Source organism: Lissotriton helveticus, chromosome 6, assembly GCF_964261635.1.
Source record: "Lissotriton helveticus chromosome 6, aLisHel1.1, whole genome shotgun sequence".
NCBI lineage: Eukaryota > Metazoa > Chordata > Amphibia > Caudata > Salamandridae > Lissotriton > Lissotriton helveticus.
Window position 1 is genome coordinate 379,235,265 of NC_136067.1, and position 12,223 is coordinate 379,247,487.

Below are 12,223 nucleotides of genomic sequence, written 5' to 3' on the forward strand. Positions count from 1 at the left end.
GTCTTCTTGCCTCTCCAGCTTAGAAAAAATGCAAGTCACTAAAATTCACTTTTGTTCAAAATTACATTATCACACGTCCTCCGTCAGTTTGAAACATTATTCGAATAAGATGCTGAAGGTGGGTGTGGTTAAAAATTCAGTGATTCATTTGTAATGGCGATTCCGCGCTATCTCCCCCTCTGCATTTGCCATATTTCCTTAGGGATTATTGTGTGTGATAGGTTTACGTTTTCCGTATTGGAGCATTTGCACTTTCAAGCTGATAGAACAATGCAAGTTTAAAAGAACCAGTCAGCCGAGTAAGAAAGGCAACATGTACAGCGTGTGTTCCGAGTGATCCAATTGGCGAGCAAGCGAGCTTCAGTCTTACTAGTGAGTGGAAGAGTTGCAGTGAGCAAGTGTCAGAGCGATGAACCAGGAAAGCCATTTAAGCAGGCGGTCCGGACACATAGAAAGCTGCAGAGACCAGGCAAAGCATTTACATAGACAATTTCCTCATGTTACCGCTTTTGAAAAAACACTACCTCTTTACTGACTTTTAGACTAAAAAAGGTAAATCTGCACTTGAAGCGTGTGAGAGCCTTTAAACTGCTCTAATAAATGCCAATGAAGAGGACGTTTCTGCGCCTGAAAACAGGACACTAAAGGATCTTCCCGTGACCAGCCCGTTTTACTGTAGTCACACTGCAGAGAGTTCTCAAAGCTCCCACCCTGAAAGTATGTTCCTTTCTCTCCTTACCCCGTATCAAACAAGCTCAAGGAAATAAGGCTGACAGCAGGAACAAGACGATGGTGCCAGCCAGGAGGGGCTCTGCCATGCCAGCAGCAGGGTGACTCTGATGAAAAAGTGAAACATGATCCTCCACAACCAATGGCACCCTGCGCGCCACTGCTCGCTCCTGCAAGGTGGATGCCTGGCATGCACAAGCTGCTGAAAAGTGCAGACCGATTCCTAAAGGTCTTTTCCAAGTGCGGCGCATGCGCGAGGCCTAGGCGAGACCTAAACAACATGCAAAAATCCCAGCCCAACACTAGATGGCAGAAGTAAGCAGAGCATGTATGTAAAAGGCCACACATGCTACAAACGTATAGATATAATTAACCAGCAATCACTTGGACGTACCTGTAAATAATGCCTCCTGCAAAGTCATAAATATAAACAATTTTAAATATTTCTTAAATGTCTCCACCACCTGAACGCCGAGCAGATTGCGAAAGACCCTGATGTGGCGATCCATGCTGCACCATGTTCTCCAGCAGAACAGCGTCCACGAACCCTGCAGATTGCTGTCAACATGAGAGGCAGGTGGTGCTGCACAGAAAACACAAGCACAGTCAACTCCTCTGAAAAAATGCTGCGTACTGGGTGTTTCAGCTGCCGCTGACTCCTGTGGCACTCTATCTGCCTCTCCCATTGCTGTGGGGATGTAGAGTGTGTAACAAAACAAAAATCAGATGGATAGTGGGGAAAATGAAAAATAAAAGTGAGCGAGCACATAAAGGGAGCAAAAAAGTGAACTAATGGGTGTGATGAGCAGGAGTGGGATGAAATGAGATGGGTGAGCTAGGGAACAGTGCTAGGAGAGAGCTAGCTAAAGTCAGAGTGCCACTTCCTGATCATAATGGCCACACACATGTTGTTTGCACAGTCTTTTTGCAAAATGCATCTTTGCATCAATTATTTGCACGAGCAGCAAGGAGATGCATTTCAAGGGATTACATATAATTTTGCGCAATTGTTTTGTGAATTTCACACACTTACGAACATTTCTGAAGCCCCTACTTGAACCGAGACAGCAGTTTCTCCTATGGATTTCTTCTGCAAAGGTGATATTATACACATAAAGATTTTATATTTGTGGTCAAAAACACTGTTCTTGGTCTTGTATTAGTAAGCTGTTCTAGGCCCTTATGAATGTAAAGTAAATATATGTTCCCCTCACGGTATATTAACAGCTATGTCATGATTCATTTAGTTTTCAGTGCAATAAGACGGTGACCTGATGAAGGCCATAACGCCGAAATGCACGTAGTTCCAATCTACTGCTTTGCCTCCATCAACTCTTGTCTGTGTTTTGTCTGTACTGTTTTTTATTCTCTGTACAATGAATGTTTAAATTAATACTATTTTTTTATATTAACTTTGAATCATAATATATACTATGCAGTCTAAATAGAGATACAAAACAAAGCAAAAATTTAAAATATCATTAATAAATAAAATGAATTCTGAATATTTGGGTTTCACAAATTTGGTTTATGGGTGATAATTTCTGCTAATCTGGTGGGGTGGTACACATTTGTTTTAGACCTAGTATTGCTTATGTCAATTGTTTGACTGACTTAGCTATAGACCTTTACCTACAGTATTCTTTTCCCTATGTATAGCGAGTCTATTAGATATATAGGGGTCCCCGTTTTTCAAACTAAAAAAAGGTGGTATATTAACACATAGTGCAAGCTGGAAACACAGTCTCCAGCTTTGCCTTATTTTCAAGGAAGCATTAAGCCTCTTAACCTTGCTTAACACTGCCTTGTTAGTAAGGCCCCCTTTCACATTACACTTAGCGTTAAAGGGGCGGGCAATGGGTGTTGTGGTGGGCGTTCCACCCAAACACCCATTGGGTGCCCCCTATTTACAAGAGCAGCGTAAATATGAGGCAGTACCAACATTAAGACCAGGGAAAACCTGGTAAAAAGGCAAACCAAGGAGAAATGCATTATTTTGCCTAGTTTTTGCGGTTTCCATGTGTGCTTCCTTGGGCAGCACACATGGAAACAGCAAAACACCAATGATTGTTTATGTGAAGGAAGGTCCTCCATCCTGCACATAAACAATCATTTAAAAAAAATGCCATTTTGCAACTTCTATGTGAGCTGCATTAAGCAGCTCACATAGAAGTTACAAAATGGCATTTAAAGATTGTTTATGTGCAGGAAGGGAGACCTTCCTGCACATAAACACTCTTTCCCTCAACACAGGCACCCTAGCACTATGGTGCAAGGGTGCCTGCATGGGCCCTAATGCAAAAACAACAATTGATGGACAAATGCAGAACAATGTCATACATTCACCCCAGTACAGCTTTAATTTAGCGCTAGCGCATAGGGAGAAGCAGGGCTGCACCATATTTATCAGAAATATGGTGCAAACCTGCATTTCTTAAGTGACAAAGCGTGTCGTTAGCCTTTCTTAGCTTATGCCCCTATGCGTGTGAGGGTTGCTTGTAATTTTGTGTTGGCATGCAAAGTGTGAGAAGATGTGGCCCAGTGCTTTTGTTGTGTAGAAGGCAGTCTTTGTAATGATGTCGACACAGTATCGTGGATGGGTCTGAATCCATAGTTCCTCCTAGTTTACTGCCTTCTCCTGATGGTGTTGGAAGGGCCTCAAGATCCTTGGGCCACATGGAGTTAGGCTGGTATTTTTTACATTATCCGCAGGTTATGATCACTTTCTTTATGGTGTTGAACTTTAGGTGGGTATTCATCATCATGGTCACCCACACACCACTTCCTATAGAGACAAAATAGCAGCACTTTCTTTCAAACTTCTTGAAAATGCTCTGATGGCTGCCGCAAAAGGAACCAAACTCAGGTGAAGCCTGTGGCTCATAGATCCCGGGCAGGGGCAAACCCGGGGGCGGGCGGTTTAATTGATCTATTGAACTGGAAAGGCAGGAAATAGTTCTCTTTTTTTAGTAGGAGCTGAACGAGGAAAGGGTCTGCTGGAAACCCCGGCACAGATTTACTAAGGACTTGCATTGCCCTTGCATCAGTCAAAGTGACCTAGGACAATGCAAGCCCCTGAGTGATATTTAGTATGCCACGCAGAGCCACATTACGTATCTCTGCATGAAATTGTATATCTGGAGTAATGCAAGGCAGCGCAAGTTGCTGCCATATGTTACTCTCCCCTGGGAAGGCGTTTTTGGTGCATTCCCAGATTTACTAACAATAGTAAACCTGGGAAAGCTGTGGTAAATATTTTAGTAATTTACCTTGATCATAATTTCTATATCAATAAAGTCAAGTATGAAGGGCAGAGTCCGTGGTGGTTCGAATTCAGGGTCTTTATTCAGTAACTCGAGTTAAGGGAGAGCTCCGTCACCTGAGGAGGATCGGAAGAATCTCTAACTTTATTATCTGAACACACAGTATTTATAACAAGAAAAGAGGAAGGAGCTTCCCTTCAATGCATGCCCGGATCATATGTTGAAGTAAAACAGTAAAACAGAAGTCACGTAGGCCCGGATCACATGTTGCATAAGACAGAAGTCATGACCATAAAAGGAGGCAGCGTCATGAAAAAGTAGAAACATGGCAGAGGAGATAAGGCTGAGTCATGATTTAGAATGAGGAAGCACAAGAGAGGCAAAGGTGTGGAGAAATAACACTAGGCTGGTTCCTTAGATAAGGGAAAGGTGGTCGTGACAGGATGTCTGTTTGTCGTGTTTCAGCATTCGGGGGCTCTTCTTCTCGGAATTGGTTGTCGTGGTTTAACAGAAAGGGGCCCATTTCTCAGAATCGGCCCGATTATAGGGAAATGGTTACGAATGGGGGGGTCTTGTTCTCGGCATCGGATTGACCACAGAAATGCACGATTCGAGTGAGGCAGCTGGTTCTCGGAATTGCTTTGACCATAAGGATGTACGTTTGAATTTTTTGGGGAAGGAGAGTGCGTGTGCAACTTTGTGAGCGCGTGATCGGTTTGTGCTCGTGTGCTCGTGTGCTCGTGTTCCGGCATGGTGGGCCCGGGGACGTGGCTGAAAGGGTGTATGATGGGACATAAACTACGAAAAATAATCATTTCCCACAAAGCGTCAAAATGCTACACCTTCCCAGAAAAGGCGTAATGAGGAGAAATAGGTTAATTTCTCCTCGTTGTATCCTCTTTCCACATGTGCTGCATTCTACAGCACATATAGAAAGAGGAAAAAGCATAAGAGGATTGTTTTTGTGCAGGGAGGTGTCCCGTCCTGCACAAAAACAATCCTGCCAACAACGCAGGCTCCCTTGCATTTATCCAGTAAGCTTCCCCTAGTCAAAGGCTATTTTGTCCATTCTACAACTCATGTTTAGCCTGTGCCTCGATTCTGGAATACCCTTTACTGAGGGTTGCGGGGGAGTGACATGAAGTTTGTGATGGCTAATGTTTATTTTCTAAACAAATATACTCCTTCTAAAATATAAATGATACAACAGGTGGTAATAATGCATGAATTCGAGACATGATATAAAACGCAGTTCATAAATTGCTCATTGCAGCTTTAAGAGATAAAAAGAGACACAAGAGATATACTTAGAAACTGAAATATAAAATTTTATCGCTTTGGCATAATGAACAGCTTCAATGATGTAGTTTAAAAACCCCAATACATTCTGGTCATAGTCTTGTGATAATCTCTCAATTTCTGAGGCGTTCCCCTTAGCATTTTTTGACCTGAGAGGTAGATCACATTATTATAGCCACTATGCCACATTCCAGTACCACAAGAAATAACAGCATTAAAAATTGTATTCGTACAAACGATCAATTCCATTTCCCTGAATCTAAACATACCCGTTAACGTTCTGTAATAAAAGTCCATAACAATAATTATGATAAAGCAAAAATATATATAAATATATACTATATGTACAAAAATATGTAAAAGATCCCTCTCCATAGTTACAGTTTCCTGATAAATCAGAATATTTAGATTGGTTTGCACATCCAATATATATATAAATAGTATAAACCCTTATGGATCTTGGTCTCCATCCACCCTTTAACCACATTTGTTAGGAAAATAGACGATTTTGTATAACATATAAATAGATACAAATGTTATATTGCCAAATGAAGAAGGAATCGTAATTCACCTATTTACTTACAATAGGCCTCTCCCTTCAGTTTTCTTTCCCTAAAGTTTGGGCTAACACCGACTAAAAGTGCAATTCTGATAAATGACCATACAAGGCGAGTCCTTCAACAGGGAACTTTGCAGTGTTCAAGTTCCTCTATTCCTAGATTGACAGAAAAAACTGCTGATCCTGGTTTTATCTAGGGGCCATACACATAGACCTATTGGTGGGCTGTATGTAGCTAATTTGTGACTAAAAGTACACAATCGTTGCTCGTGCACATTTGGGATTTGTTCAGGTCGCTAATTGTATTTAAATACACGTACTGCTCGGTGTGTTAAGATGTGCTTTACAGTATATACAGGCAAAAAAAATTATATATAGATATATATTATATGCGTGACACTGGCTTGAGTATGTACACATTTACAGTCTTTCCCCTTATATACAATGCAGCTTAATGTCACATATTACAGTGTAGTGTTCACGTTCTTCATACATTAGGCAGTTTTGCACTTCAAGGTGAGCTAATGAGAAGGTTTAGAATCCATGCCTTTAACATTGCCCCAGCCAGTAAACAATACAAAGAAGTGAGAGCATGGCACACAAACAAAAAGCCGTTAACTAGTCGATGCACTGAACAAAAAAACCCTGAAATTGCAAGTTCCTGTTCTGCAATATCATAGATTCGCCTACAGCGGAATATGCTTTTCCTTCTGTCGCTGAAGATGGAATCCGGCTTCGCGTTTCTTATCCCCCAGTATTTCGTTGAACTACTTTACTTTGACTGAGATGAGTTATGTCTGAAGATGCTGCAGGGCTCCTCCCAGGTTCACAGTTAAGAGATTGGTTCCGTTGGGGTAGGCCCAGCGTGCCTGGTGCAGTGAACATTATATCACCAAGAAGCCAACTGGCTGTTCTACTAGAGTCTCGCCTCAACCTTATATCTCGGTGAGTGTCAGCTTAAAGGACCCCCCTGTCTCTTCAATCTGTAGCTGGAAGGTGTCTTCATTGGAGTAATGCTTCACAATATTGTCGTCCATGTTCACAAGGATCCTAGGAAAAGACCGACATGCATTAAATATCCAGATTTACTCAATAATTCACAACTTTTCTACTTTGGCTTCAATAGCTAAGCATTGCTAAAGACAACAATTTAGTTTCACTTGCTTATTGTTTGATGTCGCATGGGCAAAATGCTACTCCAGACTGCAGAGGTGAAGGAGGCATCTGCAGGACATAGGGAGGGGTTGTGTATTTATACCTCAGTAATGAACAAAAATGAAATTAATGGATAATGCCAATTCCTTAGGCGTGTGGCTAGAGGGACCCCTAAGGAATACCTCTCCTTTTGGGTATTCGCCTTCTCTATTTTGGCAATGAGGGTGTAATATGGACTACATGCCTCTACTGTTCGCCCTGGCCATAGAGCCATTTGCAGTCCGAGTCAGGGCGGAAATGAATTAGAGTGGGTAACACGAGTCATATAATCACCCTATATGCCGACGATCCCCTGTTTTATTTGGTCTCTCCCCGGGACACACTACCTGTACTGCTGTTCCAATTGAATAGGTTTGGAGAGGTCTCAGGATTGTGACTCAATTGCGGAAAGTCCCTGATCTTTCCATTAGCAGGACTGGCTTTGGTACCGCTGGGGAAACTCCAGGACCTGGGGCTGCGCTGGGAAAGGCTGGGTTTCCATTACCTGGGGATGCATGTGGCCCAGATGGATGCACAGGCGCTGGCCAGGAACATAGACCGTATAACCACGTCTCTGCAGCAGTCGGTGACATTTTGGAACACCCTTCCACTGTCATTGATGGGTAGGCTGGCCATCTCTAAGATGGTGAGGCTTCCTAGGACACTCTATGTCCTACAGAACTCACTATGCCCATTACCGACGCGCGTTTTCAAAACCCTGAACATGCTCCTCACATCCCTGCACTGGGCGGGGCGGCGCAGTAGGGTAGCTCTCAACACTATTATACGCAGCTATGAGGAGTGCGGCCTGGAAGCTCCACGCTTTGATCTATATCATTAAGAGACCCAATTACAGCCTGCGGCACGTTGGCTGACAGACGCGGACAACTGGGAGAAACGCCTTCTCTCCGACAGGGTGGACCACCAGACACTGCAGAAAGCACTGATGCAGGGCAGGGGGTCAGAGACAACTCTTCCCTATATAGTGAGACATACGACCAGCATATGACAGCAGTTTGCCAAGAAAGTCTTACGGAAATCGCCTTTTCACTGGGAGCTTTCGAACAGGATACTGGCACCCATTATAGACATGGGAAGGTACATGTCCTTCAACCCTGGTGGGAGGGTGGCTGCGAAGTTCTTGCCGACCTTTTTCCCACCGAGACATGTATCACTTATGAACAGGCAGAAGAGAACTTTGGCCTCAGGCAGGGCCAATTCCTACACGAACGGGGACTCCAGGAGGTGGTGAAGATTACATGGCTGCAGTACCTGGACATTCCACCTCCGACACAAACTCTAGATGTCCTGCTCATGTGTGGTACCGGTCGCAAAGAAGTCTCTCTCCTCTATAAAGCTATGAAACAGCATTATGCCCCCTGGTGCCGCCATCCAGGGCTGCCTGGGAGAGGTATCTCACTGTTCAACTGGATGGGAAACAATGGGCACACATAGGCTCCCTCACACGCACCGTCTCCTGTAATGCCAGATTTAAACCAACGCACTTTAACTTCTTGCATCGCACCTACCTAACTCCGGTACCCTTAAAACACATTTCATGTGACAGGGGGGATAGATGCCCGAGATGTAGCACGGAGAAAGTGGGCTTTTTACACTTGGCCTGGGAATGTTGGGTGGTCAGGCAGTTTTGTGTGGGGGGGGTGGGCAGGATTGCTGCGGCCACGGGCCTTCAGGTGAAGCCAGAACCCTTAAGTTGTCTACTTGTATCTGTTCCGAAGCCCAAGAAAAGGTAACTCCCATATAGGCTCCTACAATGAATACTACTGCTAGTTAGGCGTAGGGTAGCTATAACTTGGATGGGGCAGAGGGACCCTGAAGTGCTAATATGGCTCAAAGATGTCCGAGAGTGGTCTCTAGCTGAAGAAGCTCATATAAAACTCACCCGTAGGGACGAGAAGCTACAAGCGGACCTAATGATTTGGCGTGCAATGTGTACTTCTGGGTTGACGGAAGGGCAGCCCTCCACTCAAGATGCAACTGACAGAGGGGAGAGTGGGTTTGATAGAGAAGACAGCCCTAACCATGATGAGGAGCGAGAGGATCGATCCCAGTAAAATACACCCTGAGAGTCAGTGGCATGTCCCGTACTTCTTCTTCACTGTAATATGCTTAAGAACCGAGCCCCATTGTGCCTTTCTTACCCCGATGCTACCACATGTACCACGTACCACTAATAGTATCAACGGTATGCATCTATAAGTTGCATCGATGTCAATTTGTTTTTGTATTTGTAAAAAGGAAAAATAAAGTTTAAAAAAAATTTGAGTTTTGTACTGGAAGATTTTAATGGACACTTTTTTTTACAACTTGCTTGAATAAATGACATTATTTATGGTGTACATGCACCCATTTGTATAAATTGACTACTCACCCTTTTTTACATTTCTTGAATATTTTTCCAATTTTCTCAGATGGGACATCATACTTTTCGGAAATCTAAGATGCAAAAGAATTAGTATTTTAGAATGATGTCGTACATATAGTACAGACTATCAAATCACAATTCTATATAGTAACAAACACTTCTGATCACAGACCATGTAACTTAGAAAATGATGGAAAAAAGCATGAAAGGAAGTGCAAGGCAAAGAATTGGTTATATTTTGGCTCCTTACCATCTAATCATAATAAATGTATGAGCCATTGTGAAATGGAAATTGATTAAGGGACAGTGCTGTTAAAACTCGTAGGCTGCCAGCATAACAGACAGACCTACCTACCCTGGTATGATGGTCCTACTTCAAACTAAAAATTATTATTATTATTATTATTATTATTATTATAATAATAATAATAATAATAATAATAATAGAGAATGTAGGATACTAGAGAAAACTGGGAGTACAATCCACTCTGTCAAAGATTTTAAAACTTGCCACATTCGAAGTAGTCACCTGGGAATGTCAATAGAAGATCTCTACTATCATGGCACACTCCTGTCAGAGCATTTTTGTGTTCCTTTCTACAAAAGCCCTTTTTCGTGGCCTCACTATAGAAGGCACCAGCAGACAGCACATATACCATACTCCACATAGCCAATCCTTGATCTAGGTTGGATGCCTTTCGTATCAATTACAGTTGCCCTGCTCCTATTTGTTGCAATTCTCACTTTCAATGTTTGACCTGCTCACAGGAGCTTTTTAGGTCTCGGACTAGGCAGCGCATGCGCTGTCTCGTCAGAGAGATGCTGTATACACTATAGTGGGGGAAGCTTGATTGGCTTTGTTCATAAATTCAGTTTTCTGATTGGTGTTTGGGTTGTTAGTCCCGCCTCCTGACGCCTATGTAGTCATTTTGCTCCTTCCGAGGCTATCAGCCCCTTTACTCAAACAGCATTTGCTTCCCTGTGTGTCCCCTCCCGTCCCCTCCCACAGTTCGCAATTTTTTCGCCCCCCCTCCCCCTCCCCCACTCCTGTCCGGGCTTTCTTAAACGTGCAAGCTGCCATTTGTAATGCAATATATCTCGGGTAAATGCGAGTCATATTGCATTGCAAAAGCTTCTTTAAAAATAGTGCGCAGTCACTGGCACGCCCACTTCCTGAAACTTAGTCGCAAAGACCTGAAATCAGGCGTCTCGCTTCTCAGTGTGGGTGGGGTCCCATGCACAGAGGAGAGTCCCGCACACCGGCAGGAGGAAGACTAAGTTTCCCCATTTGCACCAAAGCCACAGAGGGGGATCGGAGCCTCACAGGCTTCCAGAAAAAAGAGCAGGGCTCCATGCTGCTGATCGCTGCAACACAGTCTGGTGAGTAGAGCTGGTCGTTGCACATTGTTGGTGCAGAGTTGAGTGCACTGGGAGGGCTCCCTAAGGCACTGTTACTGCCAGTGCTAGCTTTTTCGTGACACCAGACAATACATCCTCCTGCTGATAATGAATGTGATGTTTTACACGTGGCTTTGAAATCAAATCGATACTGGCCATTAATTTGTGCACATCCTCGTGCTTGCTGTGCACCTTCTTCCACAGGGTCTAAATTAGAGGGGCTGGGTGAGACAGGAGAGGCGTAACCCCAATTCCACCTTTTTGTTTTGATCATCAGGCTTTTCGGTGGGATTGAGAGCGCGGACACACTAAGTGTTTCAGGGTGCAGATGTATTTTAAAGATCTCATCATAACAAACAGGTTTCAAGGTACAAACATCAACTATGACTATCCGGATGTACATATCTGGAGCTGTTATTGTAGTGGTTGTGCCTTGCATACATCTTACCGTCGTCCAGGTAACGAGTGGTAAAAAATGCTCCTAAACTTTGTCTCACGGTCCCTTGCTGCAACTGTCACGTTTTTATGTCAGCACTTCTTGAGAACTGTGTCTTTGTCTTGGCCCACGGCTCTACCCTCTTGCCTGCCCCATCTATAAGGTTTAACATGATGCTGGCATTTCTAGTGGGGGTTATTTTGGTACTAGACGTCTCGTCTGTGTCATTGTAAGGGCCCTCACGGCTGCTGGGATGTTCTGTGGTCCGGTACCGTTTGTGGACTAGTTAAGGCTACATATACTTTTTTGGGGAACCACATTATCACTTCCAGTTCAATGTGGTTACCGTGGAAGACACACATATTATCTCTTGAGTTCACTTATCTTTTGGGCAGATGTGGGTGCGTGGAGAAATCCGAACCATTTTACTTTATCTATGTGCACTGCATACAGCCATCCCCACTGATTCTGTGCGAGGTGGAAGAAACACTGTCCCATGAGCTAAACTGAGATTGAGCAGGGCTTTCATTACTGTGCTGGTAGAACACTGCTCACATTAGGTGCTCATGTCTTAGTTTTTACGAAATATGTTTTAAATTCTCAAGGGGCTTCCTTTACAGACCTCCCTGGCTCAGGTGGTTGCTGGTAGCCTGGTACTGCCACTTGTTAACAGATCTGTTTAAGTGCACAGGGGAAGAGTGCGACAGATCTGTTTATGTGCCATGGGGAAGAGTGCGACCTGCACTGCACGTGTAAATAGTGCCTGGAGAGCCTGGGACAGGAAGGGATGAGGATTAAAGGCCGCCTCAGGGAGGGGTGAGGGTGAATTGCTCAGCAGAGGAAGGGGTGAGTAAAGAGGCTACTCTGCTGTCAGTGAGGTGCGAGGAAGTCTGTATGCTGGGGTGAGGCTAGTATTCAGTTCGTACATCACTCTAGAACTCCACGGCGCTCAGTACACA

At 43.9% G+C, this 12,223-nt stretch overlaps 1 protein-coding gene across 3 annotated transcripts in view; it reads right to left on the reverse strand.

Moving 5' to 3' along the window:
* Nucleotides 1-6,636: 6,636 nt before the first annotated feature.
* GRHL1 (grainyhead like transcription factor 1) overlaps nucleotides 6,637-12,223 on the reverse strand; it is an 89,751-nt gene continuing 84,164 nt past the window's right edge. For all 3 annotated transcript variants that reach the window (XM_078647819.1, XM_078647818.1, XM_078647820.1), the window contains exons 15-16: nucleotides 9,437-9,501; nucleotides 6,637-6,900 (exon numbers count right to left, since the gene is read on the reverse strand). In XM_078647819.1, the coding sequence (XP_078503945.1) occupies nucleotides 6,786-6,900; nucleotides 9,437-9,501 (180 nt within the window). In that variant the 3' untranslated portion in view covers nucleotides 6,637-6,785. The remainder of the gene's footprint in view (nucleotides 6,901-9,436; nucleotides 9,502-12,223) is intronic.